Raw genomic sequence first — 21149 nt, 5'->3', positions numbered from 1 at the left:
GGACCAGAAACACATCAAAGAGCAACTTTGCATTCCCACTTCCACTCCCACCCACAGCCAGGAAGCGATGTACAATGAGCAGGCCACTAGCCAAGGACTTGGGTTCAAGTCCTTACGCTGCCTTAGACTCCGCATGTGACCTGGGGCAAGTCACTGGCCTCAGAGCCCCTACCTCAGCCAGGTATTGTGAGGTGCCCGATTCTATGGTAACAGGGGCCATGCAAGTACCTAAAGAAGACAGACATGCAGGCAGGGCAGAGATGACTACAAAATACGGGGGGAAGTTGACTGAATGTTTTCAGACTTCAGAAGAGTTTTGGTTTGGGTTCAGTTTGGTTCTTATTGTGGCAGAACCAGTTTGTCGTCCCTTACTCCCATCCAGCCCAGTTACACACTGGGGCTTAGGCCAGCGAACTCTCCCCTCGTTCCCCCCAAAAGATTTTACACAGAAGAAGCCAGAGCCTCCAGGTGTCTTACAGCTCTGGCCTCTCGGCTGATCTTGCAGCAAGGGCAGCACAACACCTGGAGACACCAGTGTGCCTGAAGAATGCACTAGGCTACCTGCCTCACCCCTCCATCCACTTTCAGCTGAATCAGATGAGCAAAAGCCAGGCTGTCTCTCCTCCCCCCCACAGCCGCTCCACTGAGAGCTTAATCTCCAACACCCAGGACAGGGCAGGAGGGAATAAGGACTCCTCCAAGTGGCACCATTTGGACTGGCCTTGCTGTGGGTCAGCTCTTTGCTGTGCTGCCATCAGTGGCACTCAGGGGTCAGATTGTGCCAGGAATTTCAGCACAGAGCTCCCACTGCAAACAACGGAGGGCTCTGTTTCAAAAGCCATGCAACAGCACAGGCATCCTAGCAACCTCCCCCGTTCCATCCTCAGCGCCCGCCCAGGCCGTGTCTCAGAAACCAAACCAAGGAAACAGACGGCCTCAAAGTACATACCTTATTGGGCCCCGAATCCTGAAAGGCAAGTGGAGACATTGTTTGCCATGGTAGGAGTATGCAAGACAGAGACGCCAAAGAGGAGGAAGGTTTGCTGCAGTCAGGACAAGCGGCTGAGGGTAATGGCAACTTCACCTCCCTCCCCCCCCAGGAAAGCTGCTCCCTGGCACTCCAGGAGAACAGGGTCTGAGCACAGGCAGTCGGGCACTCCACGCAGCTCAGCTCCAGCCCTAGTGTTCGGCAACTGTGACAGAGCGGGGAACCCATGCAAAGCCTCCTAGCAGCCCAGTCAGCCCTCTGCTAAGTCTCATCAACGAGGCGGTGACATAGACCCCCAGCTAGGCAGGCCCCACGTGTGGCTGAGCGCTGTTATTTAGATTGCAATAGCACCCTAACCGGAAGGGAGACAAAGCCCTTCCCCCAGAGAGGGTGTATTGGGATAGGTCGGAGGGCGGGGACAGGGATCCCCATCCATGCAGAGGGAATGAAACGGTGACAGACATCCTGCCCGGCTGCCTTATGGCTCTCGTACCTTTTCTACCCCACCTCCATCCCTAGATGAGCCCAGCTCACGCATTTCCATCTCCCATCGGGCATGTCACCAACCATGTCCATGGGACGTGGCTGGTTCTAAAGAGTCCCCCTGCTCCAGGCTGGGGGCAAGGACCAGGGCCTCTGTCTAGCACCAACTGCTGCCCACATCCCTCAGCAGCACCTGCCATTCTACGCCAGCTAGGGGTATGGGGCTTGATGGCCTGGAGCCATGGGAAGAGAGGGCTGTTTGCATCACAAGCGCCTTTGCTGCTTCTTCCTGGAATGGTGGCCTCGGAGGACATTTGATAGTCCCTCACACGAGAGGTTACAGAGCTGCTTGTCCAACTGCATCACTGGGGCCTGCTGTCTGCGGCCCTAACTCGCCGGGGGAAGCACTTACTCACGTCAGTTGGACCAGAAGTTTGAATGGGACTGCCTGTAAGTAAGTGCTTCAGGGTTGCACAGTGTAGTCCTAGGTGATCAGCACCACCCTGTAGACAGAACCCCTCGGCAGACTTACCATCTCAGCCAGTGCAGAGATGACCTTCCCCAGCGTGGTCAGAGACTTGTTGATGTTCGCTCCTTCCTGTTGAAGGAAGAAAGAAAATCCTGGCACCCAAAAGCCAATGGACAGAGAGGATCCTGACACGCCAACCAATTTAAGGGGCATGTGGATGTCTGCAGCTCAGCACAACAGCCAGGGATCCTCTCCACAGATGATCCGTGCACCCAGCACATGTGGCCAACAGCCAGCTCCCCCTTGTTGGGGCCCCATGGAAAGAAGATAGGCTCTGGTCCCCCAGAGCGAGCCAGTGGGGAGCAGTAGTTGTGGTGCAGTTATTGATTAACCAGAGTGTCTTTACTGGCACTGCAGCCATATGAGAATCCGCCAAAGCAACAGGCACGCCTGTTTCTGCTCAGGGTGCACCATCAGCACCCCCAAAAGCAGCCAGCACCAAGTGCAGACTCATACTCTTCTCTTACCTTTAGCCTTGTGCCCTTGGCCCCTGTAGAGTCGGCCCGTTCACTCCCAGCCAGGTCGACCAGGCTGATTTTGCTGACCTGCAAGCAGAGAGGGAGTTTAGCTGCAGGGATGCCTGCCAGTGAGGGCACAACAGCCACTTGCATCCATCATGAATGGTCCCCAAGCACCTGATGCGTTGCTATGCAAATGGTGTAAACAGGAATCACAATCCACCACTGAAATGCAACCACCTCTGGAGTGAAATGCAGCAGCTGTTTAACAGTGCGCAGTCATGCTGCACAGCATCTTGGAAGAGGATGTGAATACTTGGCTCAGCTAAAACTCGTAGGGATGGGGAGATGGATTTGGGGAAGGCAGGAGGCAGAATGTGATTGTCCAAATTGGAACAGGGCTGGGACACTAGGGCTAACACTCCTAATCTTGTCAAAGAGTGACCTGAGGTGCTTAGAGGCCATAAGCAGTCAGGACCTCACCCAAAGACAACCCTGCCAGTGGTACAGAGCCCCCTGGCACCAGAGCATGGGATTAGTTCAATACATGTACTGATGGTCTTTGCCAGAGAGAGCTTGGTTTTTGCAAAACACTGGCAGTAGGATTTTGCTTTTGCAAAACTAACAGCAGTTTGGATCTGAGTCCTGTTTTCTCCATAGTCAGAGAGAGTAGTCTCTCATTCAAACCCATTCAAAGCCTTGCCCATTCAAAAAGAGATTGGCAAAACCAAGAGTTGGTCAGCAAATAAAAGTCCAGGGTGGTTGGGCTCCAAGTCCCTGTTTGTTTGAGGAGAAGCCAGGTAAGTGGCTCAAGCATGGTCAGTTGCCCCTTGCACTGACCCAGGGGCCTCTGGGGGGAAAGCTGCCCACTGTTATTGCCACCCCAATAAATAAGGCTCTGATGGGCCCCACAGTGCTGCAAAGCCCAGCTCAGAGCAGGGCTAACTGACCCATGGGACAGAGGGGTCATGGCTGTGAGTGCAGGACTGGAATGGGACATGGAGATTTGGGGTATGGCTGGATCAGCTTGCAAAGCCCCCCGCAATCCTTCACCAGCTCAGCCCCAACACCAAGCTGCTCATTATTTATCTCCCTCTTATCTCAGCCCAGCTGGATAACTCGCAGGCTCCTTCTCTCTCCACCTGTCCTCTGGGACAGGAGCTCTGGCAGGGCAGAAAGGCTTGCCTGGCCCCCAGAGGAGCACCCGCCTCCGGGCTCACCTTCTCGGTTATGATGTCGGTTTCCGCATCATGCCGTTTCTGGGTGAAGATGATGTTGAAGACAGCGTGCGAGCGGCTACTGGTTTCATTCATGTTTGTGGCAGCGACTGTCCTGTGGAGAGAAGATGGCAAGGAGGCCTGGAATCCTGCTGCTCATCAGGCCTGGCTAAAAAACGAATGGCAGCACCAGGGCTCAGCTCCAGGCCCTGGCCCCATTCACTCAGACATCTGGCAGGGCTCGGGGACTCGGCAAAGCAGGGCTGAGAAGAGCATGAGCCAGTGGAACGCACACTGGACCAGCTCTCAGAGCCCAGCGAAGGAGCTCATACAAAGCCCTCTGCAGTCAATGAGGGTCTCTCCATGGAATTCAGGGGGCTGGCCAGGGCCCACATGCCCAGCTCCATCTCCACAGCTGCCCGGGACAAGACTCAGGATTGGTTCCATCACAGGGCAACGTGAGGCTAGTGGTCAGCATTAAGGAGACAAGCTGAAAATCCTGGGCCAGTGAGTAGATGCTGCAGTGGCTGCCCTCCCTGACCGTGCTTTGAGTCCAGTGAGATACGGAGGAAAGAGCGCAGCGGGTCTCTTGCCAGCAGCCCGCCGGCCAGCTCAGGGAAGAAGCCGACTGATTTCGGAGGGACTTGTATATAGTCCCTCCCAACCAGAAGGCAGGGGCCTGGGATGTGTGGCCCGGGGCTGGGCAGAAAGCAAGGGACCCTCTGGATGGCACTGGGTGGGCGAGGAAGGAGAGGGAACCAAGACGGAGCCCCCTCTCACCTGGCTTTATTCCCGGAGTCCATCAGGTCCTGGATGTCATTGTAGGAGGTGACAGCCAGCTTGGAGAGGTCCTCAACATAGGGACCCAGGAGTGGGTGCTCCCTCACTCTCAGATTCCCCTTATTCTTGGGGTTCAGGAGGTCCCGCACACGCTCACAGTAGATCTCCATGTAGCTTACCTAGGGGTCAGAAAACACAAGGTCAGAACCCCCACACCACACAAGGGCGGAGCCAGTTCCATCACCCGTCCTGACAGACAGCTCCTTGCTCCAGACACATGGCTCTGCGTGCAGAGAATGCACCATCAGCGTGAGCAAGGATGGCCCAGTCTGGCCCTTTGGGCGGAAGGTCCGCACACAAACGCTGCCCAGCATGCAGGCAGCTCTCCGCTGGCCCTGCCGTGGCCATGCTCGTTTCACCAGCCAGTCTGCACAAGTGGGACTGCGGCCTTACACAGAAAGGGCTATGGAAGAGAGGGCGGGTTTGTCTACACACAGGAGTTGCATAGTTAACTAAACTGGTTTCCAAATAGGTTTGTTACTGAATTAAGCTGTATTGATATAAGGCGCTTTTAAATCGGGGTTAGAGTGTCATGACATTGATTTCGAACCCCATGTAGTTAGATGGGGGCCTGTGAAGGCAGATCAGGCCTGGGTGAGGGTGTGTAGCCAGGCAGAGATGTCAGATACTGAGGGCAGGCCTGGAACCAGAGGAAAGCAGGACTCTCCCACTGTCTTATCCTGGTAGCAGGTGCTGGAACCCCAGAGGGCTGCAAGCTAATGAGGACAGCTGTCACTTATTAGACTCCTTTCTGAACTTAGATGGGAGCAGGTTACTATGCACGGGTGCCAGGGTGTAGGAGAGACAGAGCAGGCCTCCCAGACCCAGAGTTGCACATAGTATTACTCGTCTGTTAATAAGCCTAACTCAGCAGGGCAGCTGTGACTCAGGTGTGCTGGAGCTGGACAGGACTATACAGTGGGGCAGGTTGGCGACGGCCCATGTAAAGATATCACCACTGTCTCTTCGCTCGCCACGCTCCACGCTCTCAGCGAGAAGGGACCCGTACCTCCACGGAATAGGACATGTTGTCATTTGTTGTGTCGTTGATTCGGGAGAAGAGGTCCTCGCAGAGCTGCAGCAGACAAGGAGAGAAGTAGACGGCTGCTCACAGCCTCCATAACGCAGTCAGAGCCATTCCCGTGGTAGGGGGCACCCAGGGAGCAAGGATTCTTCCTGGTACCCCAGAAATAGGAGCACAGCAAAGCAGGCAGGAGGAGAGGGGCTCTCTAGCATGCGGCCAGGCAGCTGTGCCTCCGTTGGTACCCAGGAGCCTGATCTCTGTGCTCACTCAGACCCTCACTCAGACTCAGACTCTGGTCAACATCTAGAGTAAGTGACACAGTCACAGGAACTGCCAGGACTGTGGATTTAAACCGCTCCAGCTCTGGGAAGAATTGGCCCTTCTCTGCCAGGTTACTGCCTGGTAAAGGCCCTGCGTGGAGTTATAGCAGGGACCTGCCCAGCCAGAGCCAGCCCTCGCACACACCCACTGGCCCTAGCAGGGCTGGAGAGGTGTAAGAAGGGCATAGTATGACTCAGTCAGTTCAGCCCACAGGTTCCCCAGCCGTTCAAGCGTCTCTGCGTGGAGCCTCCAGCTGCTGCACTGGCTAGTTTCTGTGGCCTGGCGCTTTTACCCCTGTTCATGGCAGGTCTGGGCTCTACCTTGCTCTGCCCTGGCCCTTTCCAGAAGCCCAAAGGTGCTCAGTGGCCTCTGAGCAGCTCAGTCCCTCTGCACTTATTCCCATCTTTGCTTCTCAACCCTTCTCAACTTTCCTAACTTTCCAATCACCCTGACGGGGAGAGAATCCAGGAGAGCAGGAACTGTTCTTCCCCCTCAGCCCGGCCCCTGGTCAATTTCCAGGCAGCCCCTTTTGTTCAGGTTTCCCAGCTGGTTGCTAACAGAAAAGCTGACCTGCTCCTGTGCCAGCTGGTGTCACAGCCCAGTTTTCACTCCTCAGTCCTTGCCACCGTCCTCCTGCTCTCCCCCGGCTGGAACTGCTCTCTGTGTCCTTGCTGGCACTCAGCAGCTAAACCTGCCCCACAGCCAGGGGTGATTCCCTTTCACCCCCGGGAACTACTCATCCACCCCACCCCTTCTCCTCGGGTCCCCCATCTTTATGCATTCTTTGTTCAAGGCAGCAATGCACTCTGCTCCCACCCCAGTGGCAATGGCTTATGGCCTGTGTTACCTGCGGGATGATGCCTTGCTGATCCTTCTCCTGCCTCCCCATCATGGTGTAGGATTTGCCAGCCCCTGTCTGCCCGTAGGCAAAGATGCAGACGTTGTAGCCCTCGAAGGCATGCTGCAGCATCTCCTCCCCGATGTCCTGGTACACTTGCTTTTGAGACGCATAATTGATGTCTTCAGGCTGCAGGGAGAAGAAAGCGGAGACAGAGTCAGAAGGGAGGGAGGGCCTGAAAGAGATGGAGGTGGAGGGGATGAAAGAAAATAAGACAAATGGGAAACATCTGGGCTTGATTCTTCTGTCATTTGCACTAGTTTTACCTTGATCTCAATGGAGTAAAGTTACTCCTGACCCACATGAGTGTAGGTCAGAGGAGAATCAGAGCCTAATTTATTCTCTCATACTACTGTTGTTGGGTCACTTGTGTGTCAGGAACAGACACACACCGGGGATTCCCTGGCAATGTTTCACCAGCTGGAGAAGGGATCCTTTAACTTCCATGATGCAGAGCCATCAAGGAAAGACATCTCAGCACGAGTCCCTCTGTGGAGCTCCAATGCTGACACAGATCTCAGCTCCTTGTTTCCTGATCAAGGTACAGATAATGTGAATGGGGACAACAAGGGCTGCTCTGATGCACTTGGAAAACTGCTGGACAAGATCCTGCCTCACTAAAATTGTGACACACCTGTCTGTTGGTTGGGAAAGTCGCCTAGCTCTGGGCTGCCTCAGAGGGGGACTGCCAGCAGGACATTCTACACAAGAACGCCTTCCTTTGCCATTCACTCCTCCCCTCGCTCTGCTGATCTCTATGGAGCAGTGCAAAACCCCACCCTGTCGGGCAGGCACTTGGGAAGGGGTTAGATTTATATTTGGGGGACAGGGGCTGAGGGGAGATGAGGTGGGGAAATTGCACTGCAGAGAGAAGCTGTTGGGTCACTGCAGCCTGGCCATGTCTGGTTGGATTGCACTGGTAATTACGCCTTGGAAGCCTAGAGCCTTTTCTGTTTTTGATGTTTGAAATGGAAACGGATCATTAAGTAAGGGACTTGGCTCCTGTTGATGTGCCTGGGGCATGTCCACACTACAAATGTAAGTTGACCTATCTTGGGTCGACTTACAGCCATCACAGTAATTCCTGGGGTGGTTCATGACCACACTGCCCTCCTTCTGGCAGTGCTGCACGTCCTCATCAGAAGGGCTTCCACCAACTTAAGAGGGGTAGTGTGGGGAGCTGTGACTGGTCCCCATGATTCCACTCTCTGAATGGAGGAATGGAAGGGGAGGTGCTCATTTCCTAGAACCAATGATCATAGACAGCCAATAAAAAATCAGCTTCCAGCCATACTTCATGTCAGAGTCACTATGTCAGTGAATACTCCTGCCAATTAACATCTTCCTTCGCTAAAACGTCTGTGGAAAGCAAGTGCAAAAGGGGCACAAACACAGCTGAAGAACAATTATTCAGGGACTGTATTCATAGCACAGGATTTTTCACTGCACTCCCCTGTCCCAGCTGTGCGGCTGGGCTCCACTCTCATGGGATTGCCCCAGATACTCTTTTTTTTTAGCTTAGATCAGCAGTTTTCCACCTTGTGGCCCCGGGTCACAATACAAAGCCAGTTCCAGGATGACCCTGCCTCCCATAGTTCTGGGCTCCCGCTCCCATCTAGCCGTAATGAAAAGGCTTGTTTCCCCCCCTTGGACCTGCTGGCAGCCTGCAAGAGAACCCTGGCTTGGGTTCTCTCTCTCTCAGTGGCTGGAAGGAAGGAAAGTGTGACAAGGGCAGATCCGCTCTGGTACGCCACCCGGTGGTTGATTCGGGACCAATTGTGCCAGGGATGCTCCACATCAGTCAAGCCATCTTGTAAGGGGTTGAACCCTTGAATGGCCAAGCAGGCTGCCCCCTATTTCACAGCTGGCACAGCAGCTTGGCTCGTCCTTCCCTCAAACATGTGGGGTCCCTCCCTCCCATTTAACCACAAAGCCTCCACTGCAAGAGGGGCTCAGGGCAGGGAACCCACCTGGAACAGCACGTTTCCACTCACCGTGGTGTGAGACCAATAGGAATAGTCAAAGCTGAAGCTTTTGGGCGTCTCTTTGGGCTGCTTCGGGTTAACGATGGCTAGAAAGAAAGAGATACAAAGAACGAGCCGTCAGCATCTGGCCTTTCTTATTAGCAACCGAACCTGCAAGGAGCCGCACACCGCACAGAGCTGGAAATCAATGGATAGCACAGCGGGTCATAGGAGATGGCACTGACTCCCCTCTACATCACTGTGTAAGCCAGGGACTGAAGGCTGCTGCTGCCATCAGATGGCCAGGCGCAGCCTGTGTTAGAGGAGCTGATGGTCTCGGTCCAGTTCTCAGCAGTGTCCGTATGATAAAACCGCCAGCACACTTAGCTCCCTTGCTGGCACTCTCAGCAGAGGGGCCAGGCACTGAATGAACCTGGGAATCGGCCCCTCTCCCCTTATAGATGGTCCCTACAAGCAAGGGTTGAGCTGCAGGGGAAAGGCAGGCAGATAGGCTAGTCTTCATTTGACTAGACAGCACTGTACACTTCTCTCTTGGCCAAGCTGGGCAATGAGCAGGGAGGGGCTGCGGAGCCTGTGCATCTTGCCTGGTTAGTTGGTTTCAAGTGCAAAGGGGAGGAGGGGAAGCTGGGATTTTGTTTGAGAGCAGGGAAATAATGGGGTAATCGAATACAATCAAATAATGGGGCACCATTTCAGGTAGGCGTCCTGCTCAGCACAAGGTTTGTCAATGGGCAATGGCTCACTGAGAGGAGACTTAGATGGTGGTGTCTGCAGAACAGCAACAGCTCCGGCTCCAGCAGGTGTGGGATGTTTCCTTGAGTCTCTGGCTGGTGGGAGGAGGCGGGCAGTGGCTAGAGCCAGATTCAGTAAGCAGCCTGTGGATGCAGCTCCCCATGCCAGATGTCCACACCCTTGCCAGTTGGACCTGGGACAGCGTCGTCAGTTACCGTGCTGCTGATGCTGCCTCCTGCTGTGAATCTGCAACATGCAGCCTAGAAATGCATCCTCCACACCCTGTACCCCACAAAGGCATGCAAATCACCACAGCCTCCTAGAACTGCCTTCAGAGCCCAGCACTGCTGCATGTGAGCTGGCCAGGGCAGGGCTGCAGGGCGATGCAAATAGCAGCTGCCCCCTGGTGCTGGGTGTGCAGCTGCAGAGCGCTACCGGCCCCTGCCAGCCATGGAGTGAGAAAACCAGCCCATGGGGCTCCTGGGAGGTTGGGTGGAGCACTGCAGTCGCAGAAAGGAGGCGTCTAAAGGCCATTTATGGGGTCTGAGCTGCTCAGAGCTACCCTGGAACGAGGAGGACAGGAGCCCACCTTCACCCTTCACCATCTGCCGCCACAGACTGAGCTGGGAGGCAGCCCTGCCCTTTCCTGCTGGACCTGCAGAGGCAGCAGTGAGAATACAGCTCCCTGCACTCGGACCTGGATGGGAGCGTTCAACATCATTGATAACACATGGAAAAGGTGGGGGAGCAGCTCAGTAATCAGGGCCAGCCACAGAGCCAGCTCCACGGAGTCATCCGCCCACCCATCAGGACAGCAACCACACACCTCCCTCAATGTGACCCAGCCACCCTTCCCCTCATGCCAGGGAGTGGCCAGGCCTCATGGCCTTCTCAGCCACGCTTCCCCCAGCCCATTTACCCAATCTGTGTCGCCCGGGCCGTGCTCAGAGCCAGCTGGCCTCACAGACATCCCAGCCCCAGCAGCTGGAGGCCCCTGCAGCTCCCAAAGAGCCAGCGTGGGGCTCAAAAGGCCATTTCAAGTTCTCCTCTCTGGGGTGTGCACCCACCTTGAAATGCAGGAAGGGACTGAAATCCAGTGCAACCCTTCCCCTTCCTACATGGAAGCGGGGATGGTCCCGCTACTGTGGGGAACTTTCCAGGCCCATACACTGCCCTGGTGGAGTTGGTTAGTGAAAGGATCTGAGTCCTCGCTCCCACTCCCTTTCCCTAGAGGCCTGCCTGACCGCGAGGGCTCCCCTCCCGCTCTCCTGTGTGGCAGGGTCCCTGTAACCCTGACAAGGCTGGGCCCAGGATTCCTGGGGGCTCGACCCCCAACCTTGTCGTGGTCACTTAGGGCAGGGGCTAGGCTGTCCCCACTCCGGGGGGCTCTCTCCGCACTGGGCACTTCTCTGACCCACTGATAGATGCAAATGGTTCAAAGCAAATACAATGTATTAAACAGCCACCAATTAAAAAAATAAAAAAGAGGAGAAAGGTGTTTTCCTTTAACTTAAGGCCACCCCCTGGCACGGGGGCACCACACACAGCGTCTCTGGGGTGTGAGGGAGTTTCACAGCCTGGTCCTCACAAGTCCCAGGCCCCTGCCCATTGGTCTACCTGCCCTGTCAATCAGACTGACCTAGTGCATTTGGCCTCTCCCCACTGGCCACGGGGGCTATCCTTCTCAGGGTCCTGCTCCAAGAGATGTCAACCAAAAAGACCCACTAAGTTTCAGGAAAGGGCAATAGACCCCTTACATACACTTACCCTGCATGCATACCAACCGGGCTAGCACTAATAACGACTGAACCAGATCTGCTGGTTTACTCACACTTGCTGCCCCCTTGACGTCAGGGGACAACTCACTCCTGGCAACCCACAGTGTCCATCGCTGTGGTACTTGAGCACCTCCCAAGCCAGCACAGATATAGGAATCACTCCTTTCCTGCCAGTCAGCAGGGCTGGGCTCTCTGTGTGCTGCTGTGGGCACGCTGGTTGAAGAAGTGCATGTTACATGCTGCTCCATAGTTAGTGCGGCGCGTAGCCATCCTGATCTCTCCAGGAAGTGAGCTTCGTGGCCCCTGGTGGAGATTCCTAGCCTGGCTCCAAGAGAGCCCCGCTTTGTGTGCACATGGGCTCCCGTCTGGAGGCTGGCAGGTTGGTTGACAGAGCAAGGCTGGCATGGAGAGGAGAGGAGGGTGTCATCGTTACACAGGGTGAGCTAGTCCCTTAAGACACTTGGCCAGGGCTATGGAAGGCTCTCAAGGGCGTTTGACCCAATAGTCAACAGCAAACCACTGCAGAGAGTGCAGTGGAGCCTGCAGCGAAATCTGCATCATTGAGCACATGCTCGGCCGTGCTCCCAACCAGCCGCAATCATTCTAGGTCAGCGGTTTCCCACCTAGGCATGGAGAATCCCAGTCACCAGGTACAGAGGCTGTGGCTGCGTGGATCACCATGGCCAGCTCTGTGTCCGGCCACAGGAGAAGGCAGAAATCTCCCTGCCAGCGACATACAGGGAAGGCTGGATTTTGCAGCTGGGGCTGTTGGGGTATCCAGAAGCAAAGAGCAGTCCAGGCAGACGTGCAGGCCACAGAATGCCTTCGTGGTTATAGGAGGGGTAGGGGGAAGGTCTTCAAAGTGCTCCCCCCTCAGTCAGCCCACGATTCGGCTTCAGCACGTGCTGATCTCAGGCAGGCCCCTGGGCGGTGGCGCGGTCTGTCTGTCTGTCCAGAGGGGATGCATGGCTGGGTGTCACCCGCACGGGGCTGGCAGTTTAGTTCAGCTGTTTCTCAGTCTCCCCTACCTAGCCAGGCTGGACCAAGCAGAGGAGAGGATGGATTGCCGTGGGACTCTGCAGCTGAGCTCCCGCACAGCCACCTCTCGCTGCGCCTCGGGAGATTTATACATTGTGAGGAGCTGTAGGAAAACCAGGAACCTACCTTTCCCCTCCCCTGGCATCATTTCTTCATTTCTTTTTCAACTTCCCCGGATGTTTATTAGATCTTTAAAATAACATCAGCATGCAAAGACCTGTCAGCAGAGAGCACATGCCGAGCGACCAGGTCAGTTACTCAGAAGAAGCCGCCGGCGCAGGGTAGGAAAAGCATGCAGCTCGTGCGCCGCGCGAATCAGAGGGTGCAGCTGGCTTCATCGCACTGGACAGGGCTGGCCCATCAGACTACAGAGCGAAGGGAGAGCAGGAAGAAGAGTATACCCACTACACAGAGAGCCGCACACGACAGCGGTGACAACGGCTCTGATAACAACAGGGAGGATCGGGCAACACAGAGAAGGCTCGACTGTGCCCAGGCTGCCCCGAGGAGTATTAGAGGGGGAGCACAAGTCCCCAGGGAATCACAGGGAGTCATTCCTAACCAGAGCACAGACCCAACAGATGCCCCAGGCTGGTGCATAGGTGGAAGAGGGACACCACTCCACTGTCCCCTTGCTCCAGTTCAGCCAGCCAGCACCCAAAGGCAGCAGGGCCTATGTTCCATACACACCCCCACCCCCGACTAGCTCCTTGGTCATGACACTTCCTCACAACCTCCTTGAGCTCCAGCAACAACCTGGCCCATAGCCAATACGTACAATGGTGACACTCCACCGAAAACCTACTGGCTAATGGTGAGTGTGTATCTGTCCATCATCCAGTAGCCATCCCCCTTGGGCTCCAGTAATCACAGAAATCATTGCAGCACCCCCTGTATTTACAGCACAGGTGATTCAGTTTGGGTGACCACATCCACAGCACACAAAAGCCAGGCTGCTGGCAGCGTGTCCCATGGTGCCCATACTCCAGAACTCACCAGCCTCCCCTCCCACCTGGTCTGGAGCAGTGAACTCATGCAGCACACTGTTGGTCTGATCTGAGCGCCCAGGATCCCCACTGGCTTCCACAAACTGACTAAGGCAAGTGTAATTTCAAGCCCTGCTCTGGGGTATGTATCTGACACCCAGCAACGACTGTGTGTGTTGAGTGCTTCCAGGAGCAGACTTTAGGCTGGGATTGTCAAAAGAGAATTTCACAGGGAGCGAAGCGGCCAATTCCAGTTGGCTCTGCGCACCTAACTACCTTAGGCTCCTTTGACAATCAAGCCCTGGTATCTACAGGCTGGCAGTGCCTCATATCACTTATCCAGGTGCTCATCTGTTTTAGCCGGCAGGCACTGGGCCCAATTCACTCTACTGAACACCATAGACTTCCACCAGCGATGAGCTGGCCAAATTACATCTCAGGTCTGCCACATAAAATCACTAATGCGAGTGAGAGCCTGTATTCCTTCCACAGCTGCAGAGCAGAAAGTCTGGTCTGTCTTCCCCCTATCCTGCTCAGGGGATTCATGTCGCCTGTAACAATATGCTCCTCAAATGGAAGGGAGAAATAAAACTACCAGACTCTTTGACTTGTTGTTTGTTCTACCTGGGGTCTAAATGATTGATGAAGGCTTCCCATAAAGAACTGCAGTTGCTAAGGAACCAACCTAGGAACAGCAAGCTGGTGAGTATGTCCTCAGAGCACAGGTAATAAGAGCAAGGTATTAACCGGACAGGAAGGAAATCATAGGGAGGGAGGTGCAATGTTTGAAGGGGAAAGGTCAGCCAAGGCACAAATGTGAGGCAGCTGATTGTTCTCCTGCCCCCACTTTCCATGAACCAAATTGAAAACAATGCTCATAAAGGGTTAAACCATGCAACCTTCCCTCTGGCGAGCTCTTGATCACCACCAAAGTCAGTGGGAGGAAAGCTGGCATGTTCTAGCCCTCAGGTTCCTTCTCAGCTTCTTAGGTCAGATTCAAGTCACACAAAATCTCTATGTGATCCCTGGATAAAGTAACCAAGAGTCCTGCAGCTGTGCCCTCTCCCTCGTCTCACAGGTCCACCACCAGCTCGCCAGACAGGCACATTGGGCTACCCCAGCTTTTCACCCTGGCAGACGCACCCCTCGCTCCCACACCACCTCTCTGTTCTCTAAGGTCAGCTGCCATCTCCTGGCTCTGGTCAGTTTGGATGTCACTGCTCTGCCTCACTCATGCAATAAGTCATTTCCAACTGCCTCCCATAGGCAAAGTAATGAGCAGTCTCCAGCTGGATTCATCGCAGGGCCTATATCTTCTTCCCACATTGGCACCTGCACTGCAGCTACTTGCCACAGAGGGAAACTCCCAGGGGCTGGGGCAGCACAGCTGCAGCAGAGGTCCCTCTGCCGTGACAGTCCTAACATCAGAGACTGCAAGCAGCCAGAGGTCTGCCGCTCATCAGGCGCACTGCAAGACCCATCGCTTCGTACAGGGCGTCCCCCAATTCAGGAGCTGCAGTGCCCACAACATGCCCTGGAGATACCCGACAAGCAATGAGCCTCATCTGGACAGCAACCAAGCTGAGAGAAGGGGTAAAGTCTGGGCTTGCTGCCATGTAACTGGTGAGTCTCCTTCTCAGATGCTCTTGGTAATAGGTCAGAAGGTGGTCTAGCCACTTGGGCACTGGGCTGGGAGTCAAATGACAGGGGTTCTAGCTTTCCAGAGTCTCAGCTTTGACCCCACCCATTGTGGAACTTTGGGTGCATCACTTCAACTCTCTGCGCCTTTCCCCCTCCCCCCCAATTCTACCTTTTGTCTGTTTCGAATGTAACCTCTTTGGAGTAGTGACCGCTTCTGAGTCGGTGTTTCGGCAGCGCCTGGATCTTGGTGGGGCCCCTCTGCACTGCTAGAATGGAAATCAGTAATAATACAGGCCAGGAAGGAGAGAGAGCTGAAGCCAGCCCCAGGTGTGTAACCTTGGTTTAATCTTCACCATCATGCGCTGAGAACAGAGCCATCTCAGGGGTTAACATTGGTCTGCTCATCACACAAGCATACTTTACAAACCAATTTCATTCCCTATTGTGTCTGCTTTCAATGGCTGATTCACCCACAGCTGAGCTGAGGAATTAAGCCAGCCTCTCTTTAGACAAGTTACAGTCCAAGTGTTTGCCTCTTGTGGTTCTCACTTCAGCAAAATCTTTTCTCCCGAGTGTTTATTGTGGCTCCTAGAAGTTGCCCTGAGTGATACTCTTCAGCCATGTGATGCTGAAGATCACTGACTTAGACAGAGCACATTAGTGCATCTCCTGCTTCCATTATCCTCTGCCCCATGAGCCAGAGAGACTAAGGGCCAGTTGGGAAGGCAGGTTTGTGCGTCTCTCACCTCTAAGCAGGAAGATGAACCTGAAGCCTGGACACTTATTACAGAGGATTTAAGCAGCTTTGCTGTGTTCCCCAGAGTGGAGCGAGAACGTTTGAAAGCAAAGCACCCGCCGCACGTAGAATGACAGGCTGCTCTTACACTCTGTTGGCCAAGAGACTAGATCCGGAGCACTAGGAGCTGTGAAGTTCCCCATTCATCTCAACTGGACACTGAAGGCCCAACTGGCTATCTTGCATTCATGAGATGGCTGCCATATTGGCTACCACACTGGAAACTGAACCAGGGACCTTGAGAGCTGAAAGCATAAGCAAAAGCTGCCACAGCTGGAGCTAAAGAGCCAAGACTCCAGCAGTGGGTCTGTAACATCCTCTGTGGGCATCTGCCTCCCAAGCACAAGTGAGCCCTCACTTTAAGCCTACTACAAGCTAGAGTGTGATTCCCCTGCTCAGGTCCACATGTTTGCATTAAATCTTGCCTGAAACCGGTGGGTGTATGTACTCAGCCCGGCTCAACCAGGCTTCTGCTGCCTCTACCTGTGCTACCACGGCAACAGTGCTATTCAAACTTGAGCTCGCTTCACAAGAGCAACCAGGAGTTGTGCACACGAGCAGGGGGCTCACGCCCCAGCCTGTAGCGTGGACGTAGTCTAACGTGACCATTACACTGATACTCCTGTGGCTCAGCAGAGTCCCAGACATGCTTTTGTGGCAGAGCTGGACGTTCCAGCCTGCCGGGGAACGTTCCGTAGCAAGACACCCGCAAGCGTCCTATGTGGAAATGAAGCTGAATTCCCTATTCCGTTGCATACTGGGATAACTGAGAGGCATGTTACTGGTGCAAGACAGTAGGTTGGATGTCCTTTGCAACTCAGCCTTGGCACTGTACTTGCATAGGGTGGCCACTGGGTTTTCCATAGAACTTGTTTCCACAGTAGCAAAAGGAATTTGCTTTACTGACCAGATAACATTCATTGAACAAAGAGCCATCTGTTTAACTCATTCGCACTAGAATTTAGGAACAGGGAGCTAGTATAGAAAGGAAACCCTTTGCTCTCCCACACACAGTTCTTAAGGAAAAATCCCAGCTGATTTTTTTCATAATTTCCTAGATTTCTTGGACCTGATCCAACATCCTAGTTAAGTCAACAGAAAGGCTCCCCTTGACTCCAACGGGCTTTGGGTCAAGTCTCTATTGTCTATGTCTGTGAATGACTCTTCTCTGCCCTCTCGCTAGCCATTCTGTCTCTAAAGCAGCAAGTGACAGAAGCCCCTGGCCAGGTTCTTCATACGACTCCTTTAACCTCCTTGCTACCTGAGCCAGGATTTCCCCTTGGGCTTACTGATGTCATCAGCTTTACAAGTGGGAGTCACAGATGCCCTAGCACCAGTGCATACACAGTCTAAAAGGGGCAGAGAGAGGACGTCCCTGGAGACAGAGCTATGGAAATGAATGAGCCTGGGGTATTCATAGGCAGGGAGCACAGAGTTAAGAAAAAACCTCTAATTTATTATGTCCCCAGAAACATCACCCAAGAGCCTCAGCTATGCTGCCGTAAGAGCCGCCAGCGTTCGCTGATGTAAGCAGCAGGAGATGGTAGCTGCATGCGTCCAAGCTGCTAATTACCAGCTATTCTGTGCTGCGTGCAGATGATGACTCCCACTGGGCTCTTTCCAGCCAGACCAGTAAGTAAGCAATGGAGAACAGAGTGGGAGGAGCACCCTTTCCCTTCGGTGGCACCCCATCCAGCATTTCCTCAGCGATTATTGCTCACAGGGGCTCTGGAGAAAGGAAGTCCAAATGCAGTGTTCCTGGCCCTTCCGTTTCCCTTCCCTGCTATAAAAAGAGGCAGCGCAAAGTCGGGCAAACCTCCTTTCTTGAGCTTTTATGGGAGCGGAGTTTTCAGGCACTCAAAACCACTTCCAAATCTCATCCTTGGGTGGTCTTGGGCTGAGGGTCTCACATATCTAGGGTGATGGTATATCCCTGAAAGCTGCAAATGTCCCTGTATCTCTAGTGGCTTTGCAAAACCTGGTCATTTGTCTTTGTTTATGTAACTCCCTGCAGACTGGTCACCTGCCATTGAAACTGACAGCAGGCTGGCATTCACCTCAAAGACTGCTTCCCACCAGACCTAGCATATGCTGCCACCCTGCCCTTCCTCCCCATGGCCTCCAAGTGAACCCATGTGACTGTCTCTTGAGTCCTCAAGCTGGCCAGTCAAATCCAGATGGAGGTCAGAGACTCCAGCTGTGCCAAGGACGGCCAGGGTACCTGGAACCCAGCACGCAAGGCATAGATGGTATCTGCACAAGCCTGCACTGGAGTCTGCCCTTTCCATTGCCACTGGCCAACTAGGAGCTTGGCTCAGCACAGTACTTAGGCATGTGTTTAACTCTGAGCAGCTGAGCAATCCCAGTGGGGCTTGAAATTAAATATCTGCTTAAGGGCTTTGCTGAACAGAGATGGAGTTTGCTACAGGCGTGCTTAAGGACTCTGCTGAATCAGGGACGATAGTCACTGCTGGCAGGAATATATTATTGTAGTAATTAAAACAGCCAGCCCTGAATTTATTTAATGTCCATTTTTCCCCTAAATGGCAAAGAGAATGAGAGCTTGGGGATGAGGACATGGAAGTTTCAGGCTCTTCCATATCCCAGGGTGTGCAGGTCTGGGGCATGCTGATAGAAATGTTACTTCATCACTCTAGACTGCCAGTCTCTCACACCTTCTGAAGGATTCGGAGTTCATTAGCCAACAAGAAGCAGCTCTCACAGTAAAAAGGGGTCAGCAGTAACATCTCCATAGCAACTACACATCATACATCCAATCAGGACACAAGGCCGCTCATGAATGGAGCTAGTCTAATGAGCAGCTAAAATGTAAATCCCTGATGAAATCCAAGCTATAAGCCCACAGCGCAGATGTGTCCACTTGGGCAGTCGAATATTCAGTCTTAGTATTCCTCTATCTTTAACTACGTACCAACTTTAAGCATGTGCCCAATGACTCCACGGGGCCTTCTCCAGGGATACATGTCTCACACACCAAAGCTGAGATCAGTGTAATTTTAAGGTTACAGTTTTAAGCTCTCCAAGGTCAAGGGGCTTGATTTTCAGCTAATGTAAATCGGCACAGCTCCACTCACTTCTGGCCAAGAAATGCCAGTTCTTGGGTTTCATAACCATCTAAACTTGCCCACATTGTACATTCAACACAGGGCCCAGTTCTGCCCCCAGAGACTGGAAAGACAGGCACTGCACATGCATATCTGAAGGCAGAACTGGGCCTTGTGCATATTAAAGTTTAATTTAACACACTGTGCTTAACAATGCAAAACATCCTATGTATCCAGTCTACCCTGTCTAGTCCACCCAGGTACTTCTATATCCTCAGCATCATCCTATGGGAGTGCCTCCTGAAATGGATACCATGTATCCAGGTTGTCATGGTAACTTTCACTTTTTCATTTTGAATGACCACAAATGAACCAGCAGGACAGTTTGCAGCAAAGTTCAAATTGCCATGCGTGTACCAACAGGGGTGAAATGATTCAGGACATGATTATCTGGGACTAAAGCACCCAAAATCTGCAGAAAGCTGATAATCAGAGTGCTGCGCTCAACTTTGATGAGCAAGAGACATCGCGAGAATGTACCAACAGGGGTGAAATGATTCAGGACATGATTATCTGGGACTAAAGCACCCAAAATCTGCAGAAAGCTGATAATCAGAGTGCTGCGCTCAACTTTGATGAGCAAGAGACATCGCGAGAATATGGAACATGGCTAAAGCCCAGCTAATGGCAGTGATTAAGGAGGACATACGTGGTGTACAAAGCCTCTCCGTGTAAAAACCAGGGGCCATTATGCACCACTGAGCAAATCCGGTGGAGGGCAGGGGGCTGAGTAGCCACAAAGGTTCATTTTTCTTTTGCTGCTCAGTAGCTTTTCCAAAGCGGAGGGTATTCTGAAGAGTTGCGCCATGGTGGAAAGGGAAAAAAGGAAAAGAAAGGAAAATGAAAAAGAAAAAACCCTACCCTGCCACTAGACACCAGTCACCTTGATTTCCATGAGCAATAGACATCGTGAGAACATGTGAAATGGCCAAGGTATTCATGGCAAAAGGTAACAAGGGGCACAAAAGTGAGGGAAAATCAAAATAATCAGATCTTTCCAAATTTTGCATTTTGACAAAAAACAACTACAAACTGAAGCTGGTCTCATGTTTTCACTGGGATAAAGGCAGGGCGGTGCAGGGACAGCTGTGCACAGGTGGGTGAGCAATAGGAACAGGCTAGGAGTGATGCGGGGAAGCGTGCTGGCAAGGGGAAAGCCTGGCTCCGTCTGGCTTCGTTGATGGCCTCACTCAAACTGGATTCAAGGGAACTCGGGGAAGTGGCCGTTTGAGGGAACTCTCTGCCCAAATAGGGCAAATAACGCTGAACGGGAAGACGCGAAGGGAACAAGCTGGTGGTTTCCCAGGGCTCCAGAAGAGCGGTGCACTTGCTCCCTGTGAGATCAGTGTCTGGAGATGAAAATGTTAACATCCCTTTGGAAAGCAAGCAGTGTCTTTTCCTCTCAAAGCTCGCATACCATGTGTTCTCCATGGGGGAGGCTGGGAAGGGAGATAGCAGCTGCTGTGAGAGTAGGCATGGAGGGTAAGTGCCGTTCAGAGGTGCTCAGAAAGCTGATGGGGGCCACTGAGTGCTAGGGACAGGGTGTGTCCCAGACACAATGGAAAGGACAGCATCTGCTGGAGCGCAGCGCGAGGGAGAACATTCCAGGCCAACAAAGAAGCAATGCTGCAGCAGAATCTAAGTGGGCGGAGCTGCAAGCTGGAAATTTGGTGAAGAATGCTTATAGAGAAGAGTGCTCTCCTTTCCTCCCCCTCCCACCTCGCTGCACTCTGTAATGTTTAACCAATTACACCCAAGATAAACATTTCCCAGCCCACTTAGTGATTTGCCAAGTCAGGCTGTGATCAGTCCTCCAAATGGATCTTCTCCCACCCCAAGGGATTATTGCTTTTCCCTTGCACGAATTTTAATACTAGCACAGGCTGGGGTTTTGAGAGCGGATGCTGCCCCACAGCAAACCTTATTTGATTACTGCAGTGAAGAGCATTCTCCAGGCACAGCCACCCATCCACACCCAGGGAGAAGCCTTCAGTTTTACAGTATTTGGGGAAATTGTCCACACACGGGCACCTGCCCTCTGGAGAAAGAGGAAATGGTCTTTGTAGGAAAAACTCTTGGAGGAAGGTTGGAGAAAGTGCACGAGAGAAAAAGGAAACGATTTTAAAACTCTCTGTTGTGGGATTTGGAAACTCTCATTTGGCAAAAGGGGTTTGGGTCACAGAAAAGTTGAGGATGGGCAATGGAGAGGGACGATGCACCTTTTCCCTGCAGTAATAAGGGGCATCAGGAGCGGCATCCTGAGGATGCAGAACTGGCTTAGCCAAGAAGGGCCATGGCAACACAACAATA

At 53.2% G+C, this 21149-nt stretch overlaps 1 protein-coding gene across 1 annotated transcript in view; it reads right to left on the bottom strand.

Annotated features, from left to right (window-relative positions):
- The window catches only part of KIF1A (kinesin family member 1A), a 149493-nt gene that overhangs the window by 88620 nt on the left and 39724 nt on the right, over window positions 1–21149 (bottom strand). The window contains exons 3-10 of the mRNA XM_067539025.1: window positions 8753–8829; window positions 6708–6887; window positions 5525–5590; window positions 4456–4634; window positions 3679–3790; window positions 2468–2545; window positions 2004–2069; window positions 950–967 (exon numbers count right to left, since the gene is read on the bottom strand). Of these exons, the coding sequence (XP_067395126.1) occupies window positions 950–967; window positions 2004–2069; window positions 2468–2545; window positions 3679–3790; window positions 4456–4634; window positions 5525–5590; window positions 6708–6887; window positions 8753–8829 (776 nt within the window). The remainder of the gene's footprint in view (window positions 1–949; window positions 968–2003; window positions 2070–2467; window positions 2546–3678; window positions 3791–4455; window positions 4635–5524; window positions 5591–6707; window positions 6888–8752; window positions 8830–21149) is intronic.

The sequence above is a fragment of the Emydura macquarii genome, unplaced genomic scaffold, assembly GCF_026122565.2.
Source record: "Emydura macquarii macquarii isolate MOO-44397 ecotype Brisbane River unplaced genomic scaffold, CSIRO-AGI_Emac_v2 contig_499, whole genome shotgun sequence".
Classification (NCBI taxonomy): Eukaryota; Metazoa; Chordata; order Testudines; family Chelidae; genus Emydura; species Emydura macquarii.
This window is presented reverse-complemented; position numbering and strand designations above follow the sequence as displayed.